Source organism: Giraffa tippelskirchi, chromosome 14 (assembly GCF_054371585.1).
Source record: "Giraffa tippelskirchi isolate mGirTip1 chromosome 14, T2T-mGirTip1v1.2.pri, whole genome shotgun sequence".
NCBI classification, from domain to species: Eukaryota; Metazoa; Chordata; class Mammalia; order Artiodactyla; family Giraffidae; genus Giraffa; species Giraffa tippelskirchi.
In genome coordinates, this window is record NC_137288.1 from 34,754,525 (window position 1) to 34,781,712 (window position 27,188).

General features: G+C 46.7%; 1 protein-coding gene and 2 long non-coding RNA genes across 5 annotated transcripts; 1 reads left to right on the forward strand and 2 right to left on the reverse strand.

Annotated features, from left to right (window-relative positions):
* Window positions 1–1,157: 1,157 nt before the first annotated feature.
* Window positions 1,158–4,398, reverse strand: LOC145534601 (uncharacterized). The gene is made up of 2 exons (XR_014074788.1): window positions 3,858–4,398; window positions 1,158–2,783 (listed from the first exon to the last, which is right to left on the reverse strand). It is a non-coding gene; the product is annotated as an uncharacterized LOC145534601 (long non-coding RNA).
* Window positions 4,195–27,001, forward strand: INO80C (INO80 complex subunit C). Of its 3 annotated transcripts, none has more exons than XM_081562462.1 (5): window positions 4,195–4,384; window positions 18,496–18,606; window positions 19,838–19,949; window positions 20,877–20,944; window positions 26,612–27,001. In XM_081562462.1, exons 1-5 carry the CDS (start codon window positions 4,229–4,231, stop codon window positions 26,741–26,743), a joined length of 579 nt encoding a protein of 192 aa, XP_081418588.1. In that variant the 5' UTR covers window positions 4,195–4,228; the 3' UTR covers window positions 26,744–27,001. The 3 variants fall into 3 exon arrangements, with proteins under 3 accessions (XP_081418588.1, XP_081418589.1, XP_081418590.1); XM_081562463.1 differs by lacking the exon at window positions 4,195–4,384 and adding an exon at window positions 4,488–4,538; XM_081562464.1 differs by lacking the exon at window positions 4,195–4,384 and adding an exon at window positions 17,570–18,312.
* On the reverse strand, window positions 25,110–26,745 carry LOC145534606 (uncharacterized). The gene is made up of 2 exons (XR_014074794.1): window positions 25,645–26,745; window positions 25,110–25,509 (listed from the first exon to the last, which is right to left on the reverse strand). It is a non-coding gene; the product is annotated as an uncharacterized LOC145534606 (long non-coding RNA).
* Window positions 27,002–27,188: the final 187 nt, after the last annotated feature.

Below are 27,188 nucleotides of genomic sequence, written 5' to 3' on the forward strand. Positions count from 1 at the left end.
AAGTGTGGAGGGCAGAGGGCCTTTAACCAAGCTGCTGCTGCTGCTGCTAAGTCGCTTCAGTCGTGTCCGACTCTGTGCGACCCCATAGATGGCAGCCCACCAGGCTCCACCGTCCCTGGGATTCTCCAGGCAAGAATACTGGAGTGGGTTGCCATTTCCTTCTCCAGTGCATGAAAGGGAAAAGTGAAAGTGAAGTCGCTCAGTCATGTCCGACTCTTAGCGACCCCATGGACTGTAGCCTACCAGGCTCCTCCATCCATGGGATTTTCCAGGCAAGAGTACTGGAGTGGGGTGCCATTGCCTTCTCCGTTAACCAAGCAGTAAGGAACTATTAATATGTAAGGACTGAGCAGGAAGAGCTGATTCCAAACCTGACTAATCTCTAGAATCACCTGGGAAATTTTAAAAACCTATCTTTGGAGGAGGAGTATGTCTAGTGTGGTGTATGTGTGTTCAGTTGTGTCTGACTCTTTGTGACCCCAAGGACTGCAGCCTGCCAGGCTCCTCTGTCCATGGGATTCTTCAGGCAAGAATACCTGAGTAGGTTGCTATTTCCTTCTCCAGGGGATCTTCCCAACCCAAGGATCAAACCCATGTCTCGGGAGCCTTCTGCACCAGCAGGCAAATTCATTACCACTTGGGCCACCTGGGAAGTCCAGGGAGCATGTCTACATAACCTATATTCTGAAAAAAAATATAGTGTGATTAGAACCCATTTGGTAAAAGAAAAAAACTGTCAAAGAATCAGTGGTTAGAAAATAGGGGGAAAAAAAGGATGGTGGTGTTTCAGAGTCCCAAGGGAAGGAATTCAGGAAGAAAGGGATGAGACAAAATCAGGACTGAATTTTGTGCTGGGAAGCCAGATGGTAACGTACACACTTGTCTGACTCCTTGGAAGCAGGGGACAGGTGTTTGAAGTCAGTAAACATTTATGATTATGGGGATTATGGGAAGGTGCCCAGCAGAGCACACTGTGCTCAATGCCCTTTGGGAGGCATGCACAGGGTGGGCACAAGGCAGGGGGAGGAAAACGAAGGGGCATCAGGTGGCAGGGAGCTTTTCACTGGAAGTAGCAATCTGAACTGCAGCATTCTTAGGAAATAGTGGAAATGAAACTATGAAGAATTATGACAATGAATGTACACTCTAGGCAAAAGTTAGACCAGGCCAGAGCACAGAGAATTAAATGTTCAGTATGAAACAAGAGAAGGGGGCAGAGCCAGTTATTAAGAACCGTATGTTGTTGTTCAGTTGTTCAGTTGTGTCCAACTCTTTCCAACCCCATGGATTGCAGCACGCCAGGCTCCCCTGTCCATCACCAACTCCCAGAGCTTGCTCAAACTCATGTCATCGAGTCAGTGATGCCACCCAATCATCTTGTCCTCTGTCACCCTCTTCTCCTCCTGCCTTCAATCTTTCCCAGCATGAGGGTCTTTTCCAATGAGCTGGTTCTTTGCATCAGGTGGCCAAAGAATTGGAGCTTCAGCTTCAAAATCAGTCCCTCCAATGAATATTCAGGACTGATTTCCTTCAAGATTGACTGGATCTCCTTGCAGTCCAAGGGACTCTCAAGAGTCTTCTCCAATACCACAGTTCAAAAGCATCAATTCTTTGGTGCTCAGCTTTCTTTATGGTCCAACTCTCACATCCATACATGACTACTGGAAAAACCACAGCTTTGACTAGATGGACCTTTGTTGGCAAAGTAATGTCTCTGCTTTTTAACATGCTGTCTAGGTTGGTCATAACTTTTCTTCCAAGGAGTAAGCATCTTTTAATTTCATGGCTGCAGTCACCATCTGCAGTGACTTCGGAGCCCAAGAAAATAAAGTTTGTCACTGTTTCCATTGTTTCCCCACCTATTTGCCATGAAGTGATGGGACCTGATGCCATGATCTTAGTTTTCTGAATGTTGAGCTAAGCCAACTTTTTCACTTTCCTCTTTCACTTTCATCAAGAGCTTCTTTAGTTCTTCACTTTCTGCCATAAGGGTGGTGTCATCTGCATATCTGAGGTTATTGATATTTCTCCTGGCAATCTTGATTCCTGCTTGTGCTTCATCCAGCCCGGTATTTTGCATGATGTACTCTGCATATAAGTTAAATAAGCAGGGTGACAATATACAGCCTTGACATACTCCTTTCCAAATTTGGAACCAGTCCATTGTTCTATATCTGGTTCTAACTGTTGCTTCTTGACCCGCATACAGGTTTCTCTGGGGCAGGTAAGGTGGTCTGGTAGTCCCATCTCTTTAAAAATTTTCTATACTTTGCTGTGATCCACACAGTCAAAGACTTTGGTGTAGTCAATGAAGCAGATGTTTTTCTGGAATTCTCTTGCTTTTTCTATGATCCAGTGGATGGTGGCAATTTGATCTGTGGTTCCTGTGCCTTTTCTAAATCCAGCTTGAACATCTGGGAGTTCTCGGTTAATGTACTATTGAAGCCTTGCTTGGAGAATTTTGAGCATTACTTTGCTAGCATGTGAAATGAATGCAGTTGTGTGGTAGTTTGAACATTCTTTAGCATTGCCCTTCTTTGGGACTGGAATGAAAAGTGACCTTTTCCAGTCCTGTGGCCACTGCTGAATTTTCCAAATTTGATGCTATATTGAGTGCAGCACTTTCACAGCATCATCTTTTTGGATTTGAAATAGCTCAGCTGGAATTCCATCACCTCCATAAAACCTTATATGACAAAGTAGAAGGCCCCTGAAGAACACAGGTGATGTGATTAGCTCTGTGATCTAGTTAGACCATTCTGGAAACCAGTATGAAGGGTGGCCTGCAGTCAGGGTGGTATCGGAAAAGACAAAAGTTCAAACTGACATAAATATGTCACAGATATGGCTGTGTGACATAACAGTGTAAATCCAATATAAAATAAAAAATTAAATTAAAAAAAAAAAAGTTAAAACAAAACAAAAAAAAAGAGTGTGTGTGTTGCAAGGATCCAGATGAGAGTCAATGGATTCACCACGATAGGAACAGAAGTGAGGGGGTCGTTACCCAGAATGAGAAGAGAGTGGACCCAGGAGGCCAGGATCACCACCTAGGTTCTGGCTTAGGTGACTAGCTGGTTGGAGGTGTTAGTTACTGAAACACGGCATAAGGAAGACTAGATTTAGGTGAAGAGGGGGTGGAGATTGGAGCACAGAAGAGAACATTTCAACACTGGTAAGCCATTCTTTTCTCTAAAGGAGAAAAGACATTAGTAACATTACTACTAGTTTCCTAACTGTTCTTTCTCTCACCTTTAAGTCATTCTGCAGCCTATTTCTTTCAAATATCCAGATTCACAAATACCCCTTTCCTGTATCAGAAAACAGCAGCTTCAACCAGTTACTACAAGTTCATTCATTTTTTATTTACTTCATTACAAAAATGGGTATACTATAACGACGACTTGCAAGGTACTTGTGAACCTGGGAAAGAAAAGTGAGGAAAACATAACTGGTTTCCCCTCATACAGCTTATGTTCCAGCACAGGCCAAATAAATTAGCCTACCAATTATAAACCAGGTAACTTATGCCACAAAACTTTGAAGAAATATAAAGATAGTACATGGCTAGTAACTGAGGGGGAGGGGGGGGTGTTCCACTTAAGTTTATAAGCAGGTTTTAGCCCATCTGTGAACTTTTTAATGTTTGCTTGTACACTTGCAGGAGGAAGTGCTGAGGGGGAGCTCAGATGCTCAGTGGGGCCGGTGACCCCTACAAGGTTAGGAGCCACTCTACCCTTCAAGTTTATCTGGGCACCATGAAACACAAACTTCTGCGCAACAAGGCTACGACTAAGGGGAGAGCCAGGAACCTGGCAGTACTGGTCCACAGACAATGCCCTTACTTGTATACTTACAGACAACAAAAGGGATCGATCTTCTGACTTGAGAAGAGACAACGTGATGATTAACTTTTTAAAAATCCACTTAATCTGAACAGATCGTGGGATGGTCTAATCCTCCATCCCTGGGGACGTCCAAGCACGTGCCCGGCGTCGGAGCGCGGGAGGAGCTGCACTCGGCCCTGGCAGACGCGGTCCCACCCGGAAGGAACAGACTGCTCCGAGCTCCGCCTTTTAGATCTGGCCCAGAGAGAAGTAACGCACGCTTTCCGAGTCCGGGCCGGGTTTTCAAACCATCGAGACGGAAGTAACGGCGGGCCGGAAGTTTCAGGGCCTGCACCGGGACCCGAGTGGGGAGGGGGGGAGGAGCGAGGCTCAGGGTGGGAATGGCGGCTCAGATTCCCATTGTGGCCACCACGTCCACTCCGGGGATAGCCCGGAACAGCAAGAAGAGGCCGGCCAGTCCTTCCCACAATGGCAGCAGCGCCGGGGGCTACAGCGCCAGCAAGAAGAAAAAGGTGTCCGCCTCCGGCTTTGCGCAGGTACGCTGTCGCCTAATCTGCGCGTGCGCGGAAGCCCACCCCCCTCCCCCGCCCGGCCCAGGGGGCGGGAGGGCGCATGCGCGGGCCCGAGTGGGTGGGGCTCAGCGAGGCTGGGCGTTTCGTGTGGGCGGGGCCGTACGGTCACACCTCTTTGGTAGGTGCGGTCTCTCTCTGTTACAACTGAAACTTTTTTCCCCACCCTCTTACTTTGGCTACGTGGGGTTTGATTAAAGAACCACCCGCGTTGCATTGTCCAGAAGGAGAACAGGGGAGGTGGGGAGGCTGTTATTGCCTTAATCGTAGGGCCACCTCTTCCCGTCGAAGTCTCGTTTGGAGCGAGGCTCCGGACTTGTTAATGTGAGTTTCAATTAAGCAGAAGTTCGCGTGTGTCTCACCTTGGTCCAGTCTTCAGACATTTACCAGATGCCTCTGAGGTGCAGAGCGCCCTAATGAACCGTGTGGAGGAATATAAAGATGTATTGCTACGGATGGTTTCCCTCATCCTCAGGAAAGTGCTTTTTTGACCTTTAGTTTCCCTACCCCAGACTGGGTTTGGTCTTACCTCATGGGGTTGTTATGAGGATTCAATGAGATCATGGTCGTAAAGCTCTTGAGCACAGCGCCTGGCACGACTTCACCGCATCTGGGCGATCCGGGCTCCACGATTGCAGCACAAGAGTAGTTTGGTTAAATAAGTGTTTTTCTTGGCTCCCGTATTTTATTTAAAGCCGTGAGCGAGCAAAGATGGAGTGTGTTACTTTGTGCTCTCCAACACAAGGTGTAGCATCCTTCACCCAGAAGGATAGTCTAGCTATATTAGCTGTCTATGGCTTTCTCCATTGGTAATTAATGGTGCACTTTTTTCCTTTTAAAATATTTATGTATAATTTGCATACAGTGAAATGCCAAAATCTTAAAAGTATAGACCAGTGACTTTACATATGTACCCACCTATGTGGCCACCATCCAGATTAGGATAGAGAGCATTTCTAAGAGCCCCAGAATATTCCTTGGTGACCTTTCCAGTTGGTACTCTCTTCCCTCCCAGCTGAAGGTAATTGCTACTCTGACCTCTCCCGCCATAGACTGACTTTGTCTTTTTGAGCAGAATATAAATGGAATCATACAGAGCATAGGGCTTCCCTGGTGGCTCAGACAGTGAAGAATCTGGCTGCAATGCAGGAGACCTGGGTTCGATCCCTGGGTTGGGAAGATCCCCTGGAGGAGGGCATGGCAAGCCACTCCAGTATTCTTACCTGGAGAATCCCGTGGACAGAGGAGCCTGGTGAGCTGCAGTCCATGGGTCACAGAGTCGGACACTACTGGATGACTAACACTGTTTCCTTTCTTACAGAGCATATTCTTTTGTATGTGTTTGGATTTCTCTGTGAAACAGTGTTTCCCCATTTCCTTCTCCAGGGGATCTTCCTGACCCAGGGATCGAAACTGAGCCTTCTGCATTGGCTAGCGGGTTCTTTACCACTGAGCCACCAGGGAACTAAAGTATAAGAGTTCTTTATATATTCTTGGCTGGAAGAGGAAATGGCAATCCACTCCAGTGTTCTTGCCTGGAGAATCCCATGGACAGAGGAGCCTGGTGGATTACAATCCAAGGGGTTGCAAAGAGTCGGACCCGACTGAAGCGACTTAGCATGCATGCACTAGCACGCATGGAGTTCTTGGCTAGATATATGCATTGTGAGTACTTTCTCCCAGTATGTGCTCAGTGCATTTTGATATCCAGCTGTGCCAAGACCAAAGAATGTAGTCAGTACCTATTGAGAGGAATGATTGTCTTGACCCAAGGTAGCACTGCTCATCAACTCCCACCACCACAGCAAGCTTCAGAAAGTGGATGAACACCTTCAGGATGGGGGGATTTCCAGTAACCCCACTGGGTGGACATCACAACCTTGCTAGTCTTAGAGCTGTCAGTAATGGGAGGGGCTGCCTAGGTTCTTCCTGTGGGTCTCCCCCATCTCAGCAGCCTCAGCCCACTCTCGGGCTGGAAAGAGAAGGGCATTCCCTGGAATAGTGACTTCTTTGTTCACCTCTTCCCCGCTGGCATTTAACTAATGAGGTGTATAGCCAGTTACCTGACTCCCACCCTCAGCATCTCACGAAGGAAAAAAAAAATTGTCTTCTGTCTCCAGAAGTCTTAGATTTTCCCCCTGTTCTAACATTGTACTAGGGCTTCCCAAATGGCTCAGTGGTAAAGAATCTGCCTGCAAGGCTGGAGACGGGTTCAATCCCTGGGTCGGGAAGATCCCCTGGCGGAGGGCATGGCAACCCACTCCGGTATTCTTGCCTGGACAATCCCCATGGACAGAGGAGCCTGGCAGGCCACAGTCCATGGGGTCGAAAAGAGTCAGACATAACTAAACCACCACCAACAACAACATAGCATTGCATCCTTGTTCCCTGCTGCTGCTGCTGCTAAGTCGCTTCAGTCTTGTCTGACTCTTAGCAGCCCCATGGACTGCAGCCTGCCAGGCTCCTCCGTCCATGGGATTTTCCAGGCAGGAGTACTGGAGAGGGTTGCCATTGCCTTCTCCTCCTCGTTCCCTGGTGCACAGCAAATGCAGGCGTTAGCATAGTGCTGCTCTGAGGGCTGCCTTGAATCTTCCTAAATTGTCCTCAGCCTTCAGTTGTGTTTCTGTTGAGTTCAGTCAGCAAGTATTTATATCTGTTCTGTCTCCAGCAGTATGCTTAAGTTATTTCAGTGGATTATCGCTTGTCTCTGCCCTCCCAAAATCCTTCCAGGAGGAGAGAATGACCTACATATATTGTAGTAGTTTTCTTCTGCTATTGTAACAGATGACCACAAACTCTGTGGCTTAGATAACACCTGTTTATCAGTTCCTGGTTCTGTAGGTCAGAAGTCTAGGCACAGTGAGATAGGTTTGGTTCCCTGTTCCCTGAAATCCGAGTGTCGCCTGGGCTGGTTTGTTGGGTGGATGCTCTGAGGGAGAGTCTTTTTTGAGCCTTATTCAGATCATTGGCAGAATTCAGTTCTGTGCAGTGGTAGGACTGAAGTCCCTGTCTCCTGGCTGTCAGTTTGTCCCCGTCCACGTTCTTTGCCACATGGTCTCCTCCATCTTTGAAGCCAGCTGTCGAGAATCTCTTTTGTGTCTAATCGCTCTCACTCCCCAAACGTATCTGACTTCTCTTGTCTCTGACTCTGAGCCCAGCTTTAAAGAGCGTATGTGATTAGGGCAAGCCCACCAGGATAGTCTCCTTTAAGATCAGCTGACCTGAGACCTTAATTTTATTTCAAATGTAAGATATATGTTGCATTTCCCTTCAATATATCACAGATCCCTGCACAGTGGTACATACGTTAGCGTTTGCCTAAAAACGGGGTCAAGGTATGTATACACCAGAGACCTGGAATCTTAAGGGCCACCTCTGAATTCTATCATATATCTGAAACAGGAAAATCTCATCATTTCTAACCATGTCCCAAAGCCAGTTATGGTCTTGGTGCCTCAGTGGTGGAACACAGGAAGATGAAGACTCAGAGCCAGAGATGGTCACCAGAGGAGGAGAGGTGGAGAGAAGAGGGACTAGAGGTGGCCTTTGAGGAGTGGATGGTTTGACTAGGAAAGGCCTTCCAGGGTCGGAGCTATGCACGAGTGTCAGAATGCTCAAAGCGTTATCAGTGGAAAATGAGTGTTTTTCTATATGAATGATCATAGTCCTTGAGTTAAAAGGAACTTTACAGATCTTTCAGTATCTTAAATTTCCCTACTTCAGTCATTTCAGCTATTTTGTGTCTTACAAAAAAAAGTGTCTGTTAACCTTTCATGGGATTTAAAAATTTACAAAGGACACTCACATAGACATTAGAGTGCTTTTTGAAATTAGTGAAAATAACTTGATGGATTCTTAAGGTGGGTTTTACTTTTCCGGAAGGTGCATGCTTTTACTGAAGTAAAATTGAATGAATGGATGAAATTTAAAGGGCTTTCTGCTTGGAAATCCTCAGGGGTTGAAGAGAATATTTTTTTATCTAAAAGTATTTGGAGCAAAGCATTTATAGATGTCTCATTTATGTCAGCCATGTAAAATGATATTAAATACTTTGAGTACTAAAACAATTTTGTTTTATTATTTCATCAAGATGAATCTTTAGTTCAACAGAAATCATTAGTGTTTGTGTTTGCCAAGTAGTACATCTGTCACAAAACTATAATTCTTCTGTTTGGATTTAGATTTTCAGTGTAACTAATGTATTTATTGATTACTTACATTATAATTTGGAAAGTGCCACCTCCCATCCATTCTGGTCCTGATACTTTGAAAATGACTAGTGTTAAGTTGGGTTGAAAAACAGATACACTGTGCTAAAGTGAAAGAAATTGTGATAAATAATAATAGAAACATTTATTGGGCACTTACTATGTATACCAAGTACCCTTCTAAGTACTTTCTAAGTGCTATCTCATTTAATTCTCAGAACAACCCTCTGAGAATCGTTATTCTACAGATAAAAAGACAGAAGCATAGAGAGGTTAAGTAACTTTTTTGTGGTCACACAGCTGCCAAGTGATAGAGTCAGTGTTGCGACACAAATGGACTACCCAGAATCTACATTCTTTTTCTTGACTGCCTCTCTTACTGCTCTCCATCTTAGAAGATGTAATTAGATCTCTAATATAACCATATCCCAGATGCAGAGAAATGCTTTGGGGGTGGTGGAAGATTTTATTAGATCAATACAGGGCATTTTTTAAAATTGGAGGAGAATTGCTTTACGATATCGCCTTAGTTTCTGCTGTACAACAGTGTGAATCAGCTATTTGTTGTTAAGTCGCTTACTGGAAAAATCATAGCTTTGACTAGACGGACTTTTGTTGGCAAAGTAATGTCTCTGCTTTTTAACATGCTTTTTAATCAGCTGTAAGTATACATACATCTCCTCCCTCTTGAGCTTCCCTCCCACTCCTTCCCCCATCTCACCCCTCCATGTCATCACAGAGCACCTGAGCTGAGCTCCCTTTGTTGTACAGTAAATTCCCACTAGATATCTATTTTACATATGGTAGTCTATGTGTGTATGTGTGTTAGTCACTCAAGTCATGTCTGACTCTTTGTGGCTCCATGGACTGTAGCCTGCCAGGCTCCTCTGTCCATGGGATTCTCCAGGAAAGAATACTGGAGTGGATTGCCGTTCCCTTCTCCAGGGGGATCTTTCTGACCCAGGGATCCAACCCAAGTCTCTTGCATTGCGGGCAGTTTAATACCAAGCCACCAGGGAAGCCCCATAGTAGTCTATATATATGTCAATGGTACTCTCTCGATTCGTCCCACTCTCTCCTCCCTCTGCGTCCGCAAGTCCTTCTCTATGAATACAAGGCGGTTTATATTTTCCAAGTGGCTATTCAGGTTAATAAAATCTACAGAGAAACCTAATTGACCTATAAACTAATAGGTTACCTAATTAGGTAATAGGTTACCTAATAGGCTGATTTATGATGGTGAAGCAGTTATCATAACATCTATGTAAGTTGAGAGGCAACAGTTGCTTCTTTAGAAGGCTAGTGCAGAGTACAGGTGACAGTAGACTCTTCTGTCATTGGAGGCAGCTTGAGAACACTGTACTGACTTGATCTATTCATTTAGAAAAGTAACCATTCTACCCCACCTTTTGAAAAACTCATATTGTTAGTTTTCCTTTTTTCTATTTTTAAAGTGGCCATAAAACACCAGCCAGTCTTCTTCCTCCACAACTATGATAATTTGTGTTTTCTACGTGTAGATACAGGTTTTCATAAACCGTATTTGGTGTATGACATTGTGGGCCCTGCTTTCAACTTAGCATTGTTTTCTGGCCCTTTCTCTATGTTGACAGTCTTCACAAGGAATTAAGTGCTGTTACTTAATTGCCTTGATTGTATGTTAGATTGCATCTCATGTTTTTGCTGTTTCAAGTAATAACCCTACAGTAACCCTGCAGTTGTAGACTAGGCTCGGATGTTTGAATGTAGGTTGATATTAGATAGATGTAACTGAGCATTGGGTTCTTACATGCTAAGACAGAAGACATTTGTCTCTCTCTGTGTAACCACAGAGAGAAGGCCCCAGTTACCCTTTGGTCTGAGTCAGGACCCTGTGAGCTGCCCTGGAGACACGAAGCTGGGTGATTGGGATCTCCAGTCAGGCAAGCTCAGGCCTGGCTGATTCTGGAGTCACTTAGGAGCCATCAGGTGTTCCTTTGTTGGCAGGCTGGGTTTCTGTTCCTTGGGACTTCAGTCCAGTTCAGTTGCTCAGTCGTGTCCGACTCTGCGACTCCATGGGCTATACAACACACCTGGCTTCCGTGTCCATCACCAACTCCCAGAGCTTGCTCAAACCCATGTCCATCAAGTTGGTGATGCCATCCAACCGTCTCATCCTCTGTCGTCCCATTCTCCTCCTGCCCTCAGTCTTTCTGAGCATCAGGGTCTTTTTAGCTCTTTTTGTGCTGCAAAGAGTGGACACCCCTTAGGGCCAGGCGTCACTTCTTTCCTGTTCGCAGGGTGTCATGTCTTCAACAGTTCAGTTCTAAAGTCTCTTAGCGTTAACAGTGGTCTAGTCATATGGAAACTATCCATCATTTTGAAGCGTATTCATCACAGCCCTGCCTCATGGACTCGATCCTCTCCTGGACAGAAGGTCTCTCCCTCTCATCTCGTCACTAACAGACCCAGGCATCCAGCTTGGCAGAAGCCCAGGGTAAGGGAAGACCAAGGGTGGAGTACCACAGAGGGTGGACTTAAAGGGGAAAAAAAGGCAGAGCACCCAGCCCTGGGCCCAGAGCCATGTTTCTTTTGCACCTGCTCAGAGAGGGAAGCCAGCGGTCGCTGTTTCAGGGGCAGGAAGCGGCCCCGGGTTGACAGTGGCCCAGTTGGTGTCAGGATGGTGGCCTTTCCTGTCCCCTCCTCAGCTGCTGGAGATCTGGCCCGTGGACGGGGAAGCGGTGAGGATAAGATGATCAGACAAACAGGAGGGCTCGGTGGTTCTAGAGTTGGTGCTGGAGCGCGGCATCATCAATCCCTTCCTGCTGCTGGAGCAGCCCGTGCAGAGGCCCCTGCCCTCTCCTCCCACCACCTCCCTCCCTCTGGCCGCTGGCCGCCTCCCAGGTGGGGTCCCTGCCCTCCCGACCCACGTTGGCTGCAAGGCACCTCCTTTTCTCAGCAGCCCAAGACCAGCGAGGCATTCCTGCCACATCCTCCTGGGCCTCCCAGGACCTGGGAGCAAACAACCCATATCAAAGGGATGTTCTGTGTTCCCTCCCGGGATTTCACTGTGCACCCAGCACCTCTGAGCCTCCCCTCTTAGGAGTCGGGGGCTTCCCAGGTAACGAACCCCGCTGCCATTGCAGGAGATATGAGAGACTCAGGTTTGATCCTTGGGTTGGGAAGACCCCTGGAGGAGGGTATGGCATCCCACTCCAGTAGTCTTGCCTGGAGAATCCCACGGACAGAGGAGCCTGGCGGGCTACAGTCCACGGGGTCGCACAGAGTCGGGCAGGACTGAAGCAGTTTAGCACACATGCACGCACTAGGAGTCAGAGAAGAGCCGACACAGAGGGGAGGCACGCAGGCTTCCAGCAGTTCTGGTCCAGAAGAAAAAGCTGACGCATCCGCTGAGGACGGTGCCCTGCGAGCCAGGCATGTTCCGTGGATGGTTCTGGAATCACCAGCAGAGCCCTCTGGGTCTGGTTCTTCATTGCCCTCTAGTATCTCCTCTTTGCTTCTGAGCAGTTCCATTTGTTTATTTTCTCCCAGGTGGAAACAGCATTATGTAAGCAGTATTTTCTTTATGAAAAACGCAGTGAAGTTGAAACTTAAAGTGAATCTGGCCCCAGGAAACCTCTTTCACATTCCACCTGTTTTTCTCGAGTTGGTCCCAGCTGGCTGGGCTTCTCTGGTCTGACCTGCTGCTCACTGCGTAGTTCTTAGAGTTGTTTTTCTGTCTCTCCCTTAACATGGGCCGCCCTATAGGCCCTGTGTCCTGACAGTCCACACCCACCGGCCTGCTCCTCGCTGGTGTCATGACCCCCAAAAGCAACGCCCTGCTCATTAGCAGCCACTCCCCGGTCCCCTGTCCTGCCAGCTCCTGACAACCCCTGACCTACGCTCCATCTCTGTGAATTTGACTACTCTAGGTGCCTCAGTTAAATGCAGTCATACAATAGGTGGCCTTTTGTGTCTGGCTTCTTTCAGTTAGCATAATATACTCAGGGTTTATCCATGTTGTACCATGTATCATTACTTCGTTCCTTCTTATAATTGTAGAATATTCCACTGTATGGATGAACCTCATTTTGTTTATGTGCTTATTGGTTGATGGATATTTAGGTTGTTTATACTTTTTGGCTATTATAAATAATGCTTCTATGAATATTTATGTATGAGTTTTTGCATAGACATTTGTTTTTAATTCTCTTAGCTAAGTACCTAGGACTTGAATTATTAGGTCATATGATAATTCTATGTTTAACTTTTGAGTACCCACCAGACTGTTTTTCAAAGTAACTGCACCTTTGTACATTCTCACGAGCAGTGTGAGGGTTCTAGTTTCTCCACATCCTCACCAACACATGTTATTATGCCTTTGAGTAGAGCCATCCTGGTGGGTATGGAGTAATATTGTAGAGCCATCCTGGTGGGTATGGAGTAATATTGTGATTTTGATTTATATTTCCCTAATGACTAATGATGTTGAGCAAATTGTCCAGGTTTGGCTAGTGGGAACCTCTTCAAACTGACTCACGTGTCTTTTACTTTACCTCTGTCATTTTTCAAGTGCCATAATGGACTGAACGGTGTTCATTCAAGATGCCTTTGTTAAAATCCTAACCCCCAGCATGCCTCAGAAAGTTACTGTATTTGGAAATAGGGCCATTAGGGAAGTAGTTAACATTAAATGAGGTCATAAGGGTGGAGCCCTAATCCAACTTGACTGGTGTCCTCATAAGAAGAGAGGCGTGTATACAGAGGAAAGAGGGCACAGTTAGAAGACAGTCATCCAAAAATCAGAGATGTGTGTCAGGAAAACCCAGCCCTGCTGCCATCTTGATCTTGAACTTATAGTCTCTAGAAACTTAAGAAACGTAATTGCTCTTATTTAAACCACCCAGTCTGTGGTATTAATATTTTGTTACACAGCCCTAGCAAACTGATTCAAGTGATTTCTTACCTGCCGGCACCAAAAACTCATGATATACTTTCTTGCCCCAGTCCTGGAATCAGCCGTTTCTTCAAAGATCGCTTGTTCTTGGAGAACAATACTTGGAAACCGGGATCTGAGCACTGGTGTGCCTGTTGTTTGTTGACTAAAAGAAGATGCACAACGTGAGAGTTGTGAGTTAAGTTTTATCTGGGGCAAAATGAGGACCGCAGCCCAGGAGACAGCACTTCAAATAGCTCTGAGAAACTGCTCCAGAGAGGTAGTGGGGAAAGGTCAATAAATAAGATTTTGGTGAAGAGGAGTTCCATGCAATCAAATGCTTATCTTATAAAAGGTTTTCCGCTAGTTAAGAGGAGCTGATGTCACCATGAAGGGATTTAGTGCTTTTCTAGATATGAGGAGGTGCAAGGATTGGAACCATGAAATCAGTTCCTGAAAAGATGTATCTAAGGAGCTGTCCACCAGTCTTCCTGGAGCACAGAAGGCCTCATTGCTGTTCTCCACCCTGAACTCCCTTCAGGGCATGTGCAGCCGCAGCAGCACAGGATTCAATCCTCTGCAGAGGCAGATGGCAAATGCCCTTGGCAAGCACCAATTTGTGGTTGACATGTTCATTGTTTCTAGCCGTCTCCATGGAAGAAATTAGGAAATGTAAGGGGTCATGTGTGTGAGCGTGTGTATGACTGTCCCCCATGCCTCTGTATCCATTTCTTTTTATTATTAGTATTTTTAAAAAAATTTTGGCTGCCCCGGGTCTTCATTTCAGCATGTGAACTTTCTCCAGTGGTGCGCAGGCTTCTCTTATTGCGGAGCACGGGCCCTAGAGCTCGCAGGTTTCAGAAGCTGCAGCTCGCGGACTCTCTAGCCGTGGCACGTGGGCTTAGTCACTCTGGCACGCGGGATCTTAGTTCCCCGATCAGGGATCGAACTCACATCCCCTGCATTGGAAGGTGGATTCTAAACCACTGGACCACCAGGAAAGTCCCCATTTCCATGTTTATCTTTCTGTGTCTATGTTAAACCCATGAATTCATATCGCCAACCTGTGATTTCAGTCCAGTAACATGCGGTTCATTCTAGCTGTCCCTCATTCCTTATTTGCCTCATCTTAGAACTACTTAGAAGTAGTTTCGGAACTATTGACCTGTACTCTTGGGAGAAACAAACCTCCCAATTGTTCATGGTTCTTTTTGCCTCTAACCTTGAGTTATATGTTCGGAATACTGTGTTCATGTCACTAACATTATTTCTCCCTTCCTCCCTTTTAGTGTGTCTGTGTTATTCATTCAAACCTCAGGTTGATTTGGTTTCTTGTTTGCATTCCATTTTTTCTATCTGCTTCCCCACGCTTGTTGGATTTGTCCGTCTATTTCTATGTGAAACTGTAACATGGCTCAAAAGGTGAAAACTACAGACAGCTATACTTGGAGAAGTTTACTCCTCTCGTACTTCCACCCTGTTCCCTTGCACCCACAGGTAACCAAACCCAGTCATTTCTGAATTAGCCTTCCTGTGTGTCTTTGGGTTTGGCCGCTGCTTCCCATCCAGAGGCGATTCCTTACAATGAACCCCTGAACATTTATGTCTCAAAAACGGATGCTGGCAGAGTTATGCTGTGTGGTCTTGTTCCTTAACTCCAATCAGTTAATCAGCCAGTGATTATTTGGTGCTTCTCTGTGCTAGGTGCTTGGTTAGACGCAGGCACGGAAGACTGGGCCAGATGGTGAAGCTGGATGTCTAGGCCCCTGTGCCTTCTCACTCTCAAATCTGCCCCTCTCCTCATCTATTCACCTCTTTCCTCTGTGTCTCCTTGTTCCGGTCTGTTGTTCCCTGCCTGTTTCACAAAGCTGCTGGTTTGTTTCACTGACTACTTGCATGCTGAGTCGCTTCAGTCATGTCTGACTCTTTGCAACCCCATGGGCTGTAGCCCACCGGGCTCCTCTGTCCATGGGATTCTTCAGGCAAGAATATTGGGGTGGGTTGCCATTTCCTACTCCAGGGGATCTTCCCAATCCAGGAATTGAACCCAGGTCTCTTACGTCTCCTGTGTTGGCAGATAGATTCTTTACCACTAGCACCACCTGGGAAGCCCTTCATTGACTAAGGAAGACTTAAATACAGCTGTTAATCATGTATCCAATTTATGATATTACTCTTACAAATAGTCAACACAAAATAGCATTGACAACTGGCCAAAACTACACGAGGTAATGTTGGTTACTGATTAAATATGATGGGAAAAAATAAATCTGCATCAAATTGGGTCTCCCAAGACACTTATATTAATACCTGCGGAAATTTTATGACCATGAAGGAAAAATCACAAGGTTAATAGAAGTTAGTTACATACAAAATGCTAGATCTAGTCTTTCATGTAAAATTAAAACTGACATGAGCTAATCCCGATGGAAATTTTTATGAAGCATAAATAAAAAATGGAAAACATTGAAGACTGTTTATGCTGACAGAAAATGACTCCATGGGTTTGGGGACCAGAAAAATACAAAACACAGGAGGGAGGCGGAGGGGGAGGCTGGAGAAGAGGCCAGCATTTGCGCCTGATCCCAAGGGTGGTGGGAAGCCCTGGGCAGCTGTCAGCAGGGGACAGACATCAAACGTACGTCTATCAGTGTGTCGCTGAGTGTGCTGCAGAGAACGCAGGGGGCCTTAGGCCTCCTCTGAACCCCAGAGCTGAGGAAGGGCCAGATAAAGGAAGGACCGCGGGAGGGAGGGGTGGAAAGGAGAAGAAAGAGAGCGAACGATGGCTACAAATGGTGAGGAAAGGATGAGGAATCGGAAGGATCTTAGTTCTTAGAGAGTGGACATCTTGGAGGGGAGAAAAGTTAGAAAAAGCCGTGAATGGGGGGTTAATGAGGGGAGGGGCCATCCGGATAGCAGAGGAGTCGTGAGCAGAGGAGAGGTTGCACAGGCCAGGGCTAGGGGGAGGGACCAGGGAGGGGAGACCCTGGAGAAGAGACTGGGAAGTGTCTGAGGAGAAGCCCTTCAGGGGACTATGGCAGCAGAGTGAGTGGACCCCGTCTCCCCTGCCCTCCTTCCCCCACATGGAGGCCATTTTAGGGGGGCCGGTAGGGGTGGAATCTACACATACAACCAGAACTCTCGTACACTGCTGCTAGGAGTGTGAAAGAGGGCAGCCCATTTGGGAAAGTGGTGTAGCAGTTCTTATCCCTGGGTTGGGAAGATCCCCTGGAGGAGGAAAATGACAACCGACTCCAGTATTCTCACCTGAAAAATCCAGTGGACAGAGGAGGCTGGCAGGTTACAGTCCAAAGGGTCACAAAGAATGGGACAGGACTGAGCGACTACACACGCACGCACGAGTCAGTTTCTTATAAAGTTAAACACGTACTTACTGTGTAACCTGACCATCCCACATGTGGGTGTTTACCCAGGAGAAATAAAGACATGCATCCATGCAGAGGCTTGTACAGAATGTTGCTGCTAAGTCACTTCAGTCGTGTCCGACCCTGTGCGACCCCATAGATGGAAGCCCACCAGGCTCCCCCGTCCCTGGGATTCTCCAAGCAAGAACACTGGAGTGGGTTGCCCTTTCCTTCTCCAATGCATGAGAGGGAAAAGTGGAAGTGAAAGTGAAGTCATGTCCGACTCTTAGCGACCCCATGGACTGCAGCCTACCAGGCTCCTCCATCCATGGGATTTTCCAGGCAAGAGTACTGGAGTGGGGTGCCATTGCCTTCTCCGACAGAATGTTGACAGCAGCTTTATTTATAATAGCTGAAGGCCGAAAGCAACCCACATTTCATCAGCAAGAAAATGGTTAAACACACTGTGGTACATCCATACAGGGGAATACTACTCTTAAGAGTGGTATACAAATTCTGTGGAACAAACCACCAGTCCATGCTGTGATATGGATAAACCTCAAAAAACTTTATGCTGGGCTAAAGAAGCCAAACACAGCAAGCAGCACATGCTGTCAGATTCTACTCATAAAGTTCTAGAACAGGCCAAAGTAACGTGGGATTCAGAACAGCGATGGACCCTGAGGGTGGAAGATACTGACCAGGAGGGGGCCTGAGGGAACTTTCTGAGAAAGATGGAAATAGTCTGTCTCCACAGGGACCTGGGTTACACCAATGGAAACATTTGGCAAAACTCATGAAACCTACACTTAAGATCTGTGCATTTCATTGTATTTAAATTATGTATCCATTAAAAAACAGTTTATTGCAGTCTGGGAAGATTGGAAATTGCAATACAAATCAGGAGTGATTTTTGCTTTGGCTTGTTTTTTTTCTTCTTGATTCTTAGCTTAAAAGGCTTTTTGTTTTGAAGTCCGGGAGCCTGCTTGTCAGGGCACTCTCTGCCGCAGCAGCTGACCCAAGGCCCCCTGCCTCCTCTCCGTCTATTCTCCTTGCTCAGAATGCCCGAATTCTATCGTGCCCTGAAGCGTACCAGCACCGGCCTGGGTTCTCCGACTGGAGACCCTTCAAGGGACTGGATCTTTTCGGTCTTAATGTCTCAAGACACAATTTAACAAGATCAGAGGAGTAGGGGCCACGCGTGGTGTCACAGGGATGGTGGGGCTTTGGCATTGGCCCCAACTGGATTTGAATCCAGAGGCAGTCACTGTGGGGCCTTGAACCTATCCACCTGAGCCTCAGTTTTCACCTTGTTGTGGCAGGACACCTGTGCTTGGCACACAGAGGAGCCGGGAGGTCTGCCAGCTGGGGTCACAGCTGCCTGCACTGTGGCCTCTGCACAGACAGGTGCGGTTGCCAGTCTGGCAGGTTCTCCCCCCGACCCCACCCCATGCAGACCACCCACTGGGGCTCTAGACGCACTGTCTCCTCTTGTATGTCTGGTGCTGTCATCTTACATCTTGTTGAGAGCTGAGTTAGGGAGCTCAGCTAAAGGACACTGACCTCATACTGTTCTTACTTTGTTTTAAGGGTATCAATATGGACGGTGTGAGTGAGAATAAGATGGTGCCCTCCGATTTTAGCACAGGACCCATGGAGAAAGCTGCCAAACCTTTGCCATTTAAGGATCCCAACTTTGTGGTAAGCATTTAAAGTGAAAGTGTTCCTTGATCAGTCGTGTCCGACTCTACCACCCCATGGATTGTAGCCCACCAGGCTCCTCTGTCCGTGGAATCCTCCAGGCGAGAATACTAGAGTGGGTTGCCATTTCCTTCTCCAGGGTTTCTTCCCAACCCAGAGATTGAACCCGGGTCTCCTGCACCCTCAGGAGCGTCACTACACTCTGAGCCCCAGGGAAGCCCAGAAGCATCTAAGGTGTTTTATAAATGAAAAACCAACCAACCATGCCTCAGCCTCTGATCTCACTCGGTTGGTCTGCAGCCCGGGCAGCGCTGGTGGCCTTTCTCCTTCAGTCTGCATCACCACACGCTCTGCCGGGGACTGTGGTTTGAGGTCTAGGGGCAGGAGAGCCCTTCCTGTGGCTCTCCCAGTTCCCAAGGATTTTGTGGAATTCATTCAATGATACTGTTTTTAGGGTGTCATTTCCAGGATGATTGCTTGCCTGCCTTTTTTCATGAGATTTAGATGAGGCGTGCAGTAATTAACTAAAGGAGGAATGCTCCTCATTGGTTTCTTTAGGTACTTCTAAGGTCCTGTGCTATCAAGTAGATATAGACACCTCATCCTTCTGTTCTTGAGGGGTAGGATAAATTACATGATTCTGATTATACCATTACAGTTTATTTTTCACTAATTACCTTTGAAAATATAGCGTTAATAGTGCCTGTAACTTTTGTGTTCTTTCCATTTCATTTTGTCATCTTCACAAGACAAAAAAGAAAAAATATTTCCAGAAGGCTTGCTGTGTCATGAAGGAGGCTTCCTTGGGTTTTCCTGGAGCTCCAGTAATTTACAAGGCGGGGACTGGCCCTCAGAAGGGAATTGAGAGATGTAGTCGTGTGTTTAAATCTAACTTTGTAGTAAACTTATCTTAAATTTGTGAGAAATTCATGAGTGAATTCCATAAAGTTAGACCCAATAAAGGATATGATTTTCTATGTGCATATTAAAAGAGTAACCCTTTATTTCTATTCCATCAGCGACTAACTCGTGTGTTTTAAAAATCCAAAAGCTGTGTTTTTTTATGAGTAAGATTAAGGTATATGGTGTAATACTTTTTTTAAAGCCTTAGGGTACACTGACTTGATTGAATGAAAGGTTTATTACAGTTATGAATAAGCATAAATGTCAGATTCTGAAATGATCGTCTCCATTGATTTTTGTTTCTTCTAATCCACACTTGCGCCTCGAGCATTCTGGCCATGGTGGTGCAGTGGCTGGCAAGAAGAATAGAACCTGGAAGAACCTGAAACAGATCCTGGCTTCTGAAAGGGCATTGCCATGGCAACTGAATGATCCCAACTGTGAGCTGTCTAGACCCTCCTATGTGTTCATAATGTTCAGACTAGGAAACTTCTTATAACAAACCCACATTATCTTATTGTGTTTGCATTCATAGAGAAACACTTTCTAGCTTAGGAATTTTACGATGGTATCAATATAGGGAGATTATGTGTGTATTTCCTCATAGCTTTATACTCTGTGTTGAATCTGTGTGTGTTGGTATTGTCATGGATGTGTGGTTTTTAGTGTCACTGTTAACATTTCAATCTGGAGAAGCAAGTCCAGATATGATGATATGGGTGTTGCTGTTAGACAAACTGCTTATTCAAAAGTCTACTCTTAAAATGTATTTGCAAGTAAAAGGTTGCCCAAGCTTTAGGAGGGTTTCTCATCACCAGCTTAAATGCCTGCTCTGTTTTACTCTCTGAGCCAGTGTTTTTCAGAGTTAACGCTTTATACTACAGTATTTCCGAATGTCTGTTGTATGTTCTGCTCAACTTTAGTGGAAAGTACAAGTTCAAAATTCCTTCCATCTCCTGCTGCACGGCATGTCTTTCATGGGGGTGACTCAGATTGATGACAAATGAGCTAGTCAGATGCCTGGGTGTGGACATTCCGGTGTCCGGATGCTCAGATCCAATTAGTGGGTTGTTTGACACCTCATCACCGTCAGCCCGTGTAGCCGGAGACTGTGAAAGCAGCTGGTGGGCAGATGAGCTTTCTGGTGGTTCTGCTGGAGTGGGGGTTCCCCGAGGACAAGGCAGAGCTGTACTTGAGGCCTGTGCTTGGCCTATGGCATCCTGTATTATTTCCCCAGAGAATTCTCTGAGCAGTTAATCACAAAGTAAAAAGTTTGGGAATATTATCAAGCAATATTTTTAGGGAAAAAGGGGAAGGGACCTGAATGCTTTAAAGCCAGTTTAGTTATCTTCTTTTTTTTTTTCCAGACTTCAGTATTGATGCTCCTCCATCCTTTAAACCAGCTAAGAAGTATTCTGATGTTTCAGGTCTTCTTGTGAGTATCATCATACCTCTATGTCGTATGACACTGAACCGAAAAGGAGATTTCACTGTACCCTCTATTTAGACAGTGTTGAATAGCGACACGGAGAAGGCAATGGCGCCCCACTCCAGTACTCTTGCCTGGAACATCCCATGGATGGAGGAGCCTGGTAGGCTACAGTCCATGGGGTCGCTAAGAGTCAGACACGACTGAGCGACTTCACTTTCACTTTTCCCTTTCATGCACTGGGGAAGGAAATGGCAACCCATTCCAGTGTTCTTGCTGGGAGAATCCCAGGGACGGCACAGCCTTGTGGGCTGCCGTCTATGGGGTCGCACAGAGTCGGGCACGACTGAAGCGACTTAGCAGCAGAATAGCGACACTGGTCCTGCCTGGAGCCCGTGTGCTGGGAACAGGTGATGGGTTTGTACAGAAGCGTTTATGCAGTTATTTAAGAGTGGCAGCGACCTAGAGTGGGGACTTCCCAGGTGGCTCGGTGGTAAAGAATCTGCTTGCCACGCAGGAGACACGGGTTCGATCCCTGGGTCAGGAAGATCCCTGAGAGAAGGACATGGCAACCCCACTCTGAGTATTCTTGTCTGGAGAATCCCATGGACAGAGGAGCCTGGTGGGCTACAGTCCATGGGGTTGCAAAGAGTTGGACATGACTTAGCAACTAAAAGGTAGCAGCAGCAACCAGGGGCATCTGTGTGGGCAGCCTGGAGCAGGCATTGCTCCAGAAAGCAGGAGACCTGAGTATTACTTTCCTTTCCTCTCCTTGTTAACTGTATGAGATAACATGAAAGAAACATTTTTTTTTTTTGGCTGAAGTGTAAAAAATTCCCTGCATCTTAGAGATGATTGGACTTAAAAAAAAATATTTAAACTTCTCTAAAGAGGCACTACAGTAAAGATAGTGATTTTCATATTTATTTTTAAGCATCAGAATCCCTTTTCCAAATGAAAGCTTTTACAGAATCCCCTGGAGCCCACCTGCTCACTGTGGCCCCCTGTGGATCTGGTCCTCGGTCCTTCTGCCCACTCCCCACTGCAGGGAGCCCTGTGGTGCTTCTAGGGGACACAGTTTGAAAACCAGCAGTGTGGTTCGATGAGTGGGACTTGGGCAAGTCCATGAACCTCAGTGTACCGCAAGAATCTTGTTTCCTTATTTTCAGAATGTGGATGAAGTATAGAAGTTTCTAGAACTTCTTCATGCTCTTTAATTATTATTAAATTTGGAAGGTGGGCTTCCTCTCATAACTGTGGAAATAATGAGACACTTCATTTTTTGAAGCCCATATACCTCATTTAAGTTCTTTACTTTTTTATGAAAATATATGACTCCAACTTCTGTAACAAACTAAATTAACGATACACGTTTTACACTAGGAAAGACTTTTTTTTATTAGTTTTCCTCTCTGGGTTAGTTGTATGTTTTTAGCTTGTCTTCCAGAGAGGAGCATATACTCTTCAGACTTGTTAACATAGACCTTAAATATAATGAGCCTAAGAAACAGGGAGAGTAGAAGCGTGTGGGGGGAGGGGAAGGGAGTGGTGTGTGTGGGTTGTGTGTGTGGTGGGCTCTTTCTTTCGTCTGCTCATGGGCGTGTATCTCTTCCGAAAGTTCCCCTGGGGAGCTTCCATTTGAGAGAAATGTAGTTTTAGGCTATCTCTTGTCTCCTGCTAGAAAATAGTTGCCTTGTATATTTGACCCATTTTAATAGTTGTTTATGGAAGGAGAGCCAGTCTTGCACAGGTTATTCTGTTCTGGCCCAAAGTGGAAATTTCTCCCTGTCCCATTTTGTGCTGAGCTTGTAGCAGCCATGGTTTATGACTTGGAGGGTGGTGCCTTAGAACATAGCTTTGTCCTCACCGTTACTAGGCAGCTCATCTGCCAGTGCAGTGGTTTTTACACGTTAGGAGGCATTTTGTTCATGTTGAAAAGCATTGTTCCAGGCCCCTTTATGCCATTGGCAAAGGACTTGTCATGTTATACATAACCTTTTGCTTCACTGTATGTAAGAATTAAGACATTCTGAATATACAAAGAACCCTACCAAATCACTGAGGGGCTTCCCTGGTGGCTTAGATGGTAAAGAATCTGCCTGCAGTTTCGGGTTCAATCCCTGGGTCAGGAAGATCCCCTGGAGAAGGGAGCAATCCCATAGAATAATCAGCTAAAAGATTATGAATAAACAATTACAAGGAGGAAATGCAGATGTTCAGTTTCACTGAAACTGATAAATAGATGTTTGGTTTCACTGATAGTTAGAAACAAGACCCATTGGATAGGGGAGAAATGAAGACATTTGGTTCTATGCCTTGTCACCAACATACAGAAATGGAAGTCCTCCTATATGGTTGTTTTGAGACGGGAGTTACATTGGCGCATATTCTTGGGAAAACAAATGGCACTACCTAGACAGAAAAGTAGAGGCCTATAATGTAACAACTTGTCTTCCAGCCAGTGCCCTGGAGAAATAGTGTGTACAAGGAGCTTCATGCAGAAATGCTTACGAGAAAACATGCAAGCAAAACATTGGAAACAACATAAAGGTCACCCAGGCGGGGTCAGGGGTGAGGGGGCCTCCCAGGTGGCGCTAGCGCTAAAGAACCCACCTGCCAATGCAGGAGACTTAAGAGTCTCGGTTCAACCTCTGGGTCAGGAAAATTCCCTGGAGGAGGGCGTGGCAACCCACTCCAGTATTTCTTGCCTGGAGAATCCCACAGACAGAGGAGTCTGGTGGGCTACAGTCCATAGGGTCACAAACACTTGGACACGACTGAAGTGACTGAGCACGCATTCACTGTAGGATTGGGGTCAGGGGTTCATCCTGTTCTGTGAGGTTGATATATAGGTAAAAACATGGATAAGCTTTTAAGATGTGGTACAAAGCAGTGTAAGTGCACAGTACTACCTAAGTAAGTAAGCGCCCTTGGAGTAGGTGGAGTGGGGGTGGGTGCAGTCTGGACCTGTGGCCTGCTGCCCTGAGGCGTCAATACCCAGTCACTGGGCACTTCTCTGGCGTGTGTGTGTGTGTGTGTGTGTGTGTAAGAGTATATATATATATAAAGTCTGGAAAGGTGCCCACCTAGCAGTGGTTTCCACAGGGGAAGATAAAGGACTTCTTGTTGCTGTTTGGCCACTAAGTCATGTCCAACTCTTTTTGACTCCATGGACTATAGCCCCCCAGGCTCCTCTGTTGATGGGGTTGCCCAGGCAAGAACACTGGAGTTCTTGTTGCCATTTCTTTGGTGATCTTCCCAATTCAGAGATCGAACCCAGTCTCCTGCTTGGCAGGCAGTTAGAGATGTAAAAGGAGACTTTAGTCTTATTTGCAATGTTTTTCTATGTTTTTTTTAAGAGGAGAATATGTTCACCTGCTACTTGTATAAATTAAACTTACGTAATTAAAAAATAAAGCCGGGCTTGTGTTTACACTGACCCGTCTGTACCAGTGAGGGGCTGTTTCCTTGTGTGGGGGCCTGGCTGGAAGGCCCACAGGGTCACACCTGTGTTGAGCCCTGGTTACAAGGCTGTGGAAAGTGCTTTGGCCCTGGGGGAGGTGGGGGCCAGCGTTTGCTGCCCGGCTCCCTGCAACAAGGGAGGCGTTAAAGCCGCTTGCTGCCTGCCCTCCGGGAAGGGGGCCTTGGCTTCATTCAGGCTGGAGGGACGGAGTCCAGAGGAGGACAGACCACAGGAGTCCAGCTCCCTGCTTGTTCATCCCTGAGGGGTCACCGGACTCCTTCCCTCTGTTCAGAACACTCGGTCAGGTCCGGTCTGTGCAAGTTTACATCAACCTTCCTGTTGGTGCAGCAGTACCCTGAGTCCCACAGTAGCGGTTCAGCAGCCTTCCTGGCAGTGAGGCCTGAACTTGGGCGGGCCGGCTCGGCATAGTTTGGTGGTGGGAGTAAGGCAGCCGCAGAGATGGAGGCAGGCCAGGGCTGGTTCATCCGCGAAGGCCAGATGATCAAAGCCAGATGCACTCACCGGCACCTCTGCTGGGAACTGCGGGGCAGCCTTCCCTGCCAGTCAGTGCATCTCACTGCCTCGTGGTCCCTCTGAAGGGACCCGCTGCTGTTTTTCTAGTTAAGCCTTCCTTTACACAAAGGAAGCGTCACTGAAGGAAATGTGGTAGAGAGAAGCAGTCGCTAGATTAAGCCAAAGGATCAAAGGTTTGTTTTGCATAGAGCTTTAATTAATCTTAGCTTTTTAGGAATAATCTCAGTTTCCTGATATGCAGACTTTAAACACCTTAGGAAGCTCCCCGTGGTGGAACTGAGACTTTTTAGACATTGAGAAACCCATGACTCAGTTCTCTTCAGCTTGTTGCCTCTTCACCCAGCCTCCCTCCCTCCTGAAATCATAGCATCGCTGGGCGTCTGGGTCCACACAGTCAACCAGCGCTGGCACAGACAATCCACACTTGAGTAATTGGCTGTTATCTGTCTAGACGTTAGTGGCATCTTTTCTAATTTCTTAAAGGAACTTCAAATGACTCACCTTCGTGTTTTCTGTTTCAAAGTCTGTAGGAGCCGTGTGCCCTGAGGTAGACAGTAAGTGAGTATTTTCTCCACTTTGCATATGGGGAGAACAGACCAAAAGAGAAGTTTGATATGTCAGCGGAAACAACGTCCCTTTTCCATACTTGTCCCGATCATTTGTTTGTTCGTTCACCCACTCAGCCCTCATTCATGGGACGAGCACTCACCGTAGGCCCACTGTGTGCTCTGCATCGTGCCGGGAGACAGTGCAGCTAGGATCCGGTGATAAGCAAACCACGGGGTTCTTGCCTCGTGGAGCCTCATAGCCTAGACTTCAGTCAGAGTCACGCAGATAATAAATGTAAAAGCAACAGAGATAAGCATTCCACCGGAGACAGAAGTGCTGAGATGAACACCAGGGTGAGGTCCTGACCCACCTACAGGGGCAGGCAAGGCTTCCCAGATGATATGACTTTGGGGGCTGAGCCCTGAAGGTGATTGCTGAGCAAGGAAAGGGCAAATGGACAGGACAGGAAGGAAGGTCTCAGAGCCAGGGTAGCTGGAACCAGAGAGTGTGGGACACGTGGCTGAGGAAGAGGCTCGGGAAGGGGGGCGTCCCAGGCAGTGCCTGAGGAGCCTTGCTGTGGACTTGGGCCTTTGTCCTGAGAGCAGAGGGAAGAGCTGTTGAGAGATTTCATGAGAAAAGACATGATCAGAATTGCAGGTTGTGAAGATGCCCCTGGCTGTGGGTGAAGATGGCAGTCCCTCCCAGTGGAAGGGGGTTGGGTGGCCATCCCAGCCCTGCAGGGGAGCCCTTCGGGGAGCCTTGGGAGAGGCCTGGGGCAGGGGGGCAGCAGGAGAGGAGCGCCCTTGGAGTAGGTGGAGTGGGGGCGGGTGCAGTCTGGACCTGTTGCTTGCCACCCTGAGGCGCCAAGCAGAAGAGTCCCCCAGTGTCTGCTGTGGTTATTCCCCTTCCTTCCTGTCTGTACCCTGAAGCATCTCTCAAGTCTGGGAAGATTAATGTGTCTTTCCCACAGTGAGCGATTTGGCGTTCTTGGTGACAGAGTCAGACATGATGAAGATACATTGATGGCACTTTGAGTAAAAACCAGAAAACTAGTTTTTAACTTGAACTTGAATCTCACTGCCAACAGCACCTTTTCTGCCCTTCTCTCTGTCTGTTTTCTCACCTAGGCCAACTACACGGACCCGCAGAGCAAGCTGCGCTTCAGCACCATTGAAGAGTTCTCTTACATTCGACGGCTGCCGTCCGACGTGGTCACGGGCTACCTGGCCCTGAGGAAAGCCACGAGCATCGTTCCCTGAGCCTGGAGAAATGGAGATGAGGTGGAAAACCATTTCAAAAGGCAGACTTTGGGCTCAAGATTTTGTTTTATGGAAACAAACTCCTGCTGTCAATCTGGAAATGTCAGTGCTGTGCCTTGGAAAGAATGTTTGGCTTTCATTGAAGGAGGTTTTTTTTTTTTTTTTTCTGTTTTCCCTCCAAGTGTGATATTTCCTGTTGAATTAAATTATACTTCAGTTATTGCCTCAAGTAAAGTTGTTTGACAAGAAAGTAGAAAATTGTGCTTTTAGTTTAACCCAAGTAAGTCCTCCAATTTTGGCTTCAAAGCTATGGAGTCTCTTAGAACACATTTAAAGACTCTACGATGCATCCTGACAATAAGGCTGGATTATCCCTGATTCCTGTGACTCCAGCTTTGAGTGCGTTCATCTCTGTCTCTGATCAGAATGCTTGGAAGAGGTCCAG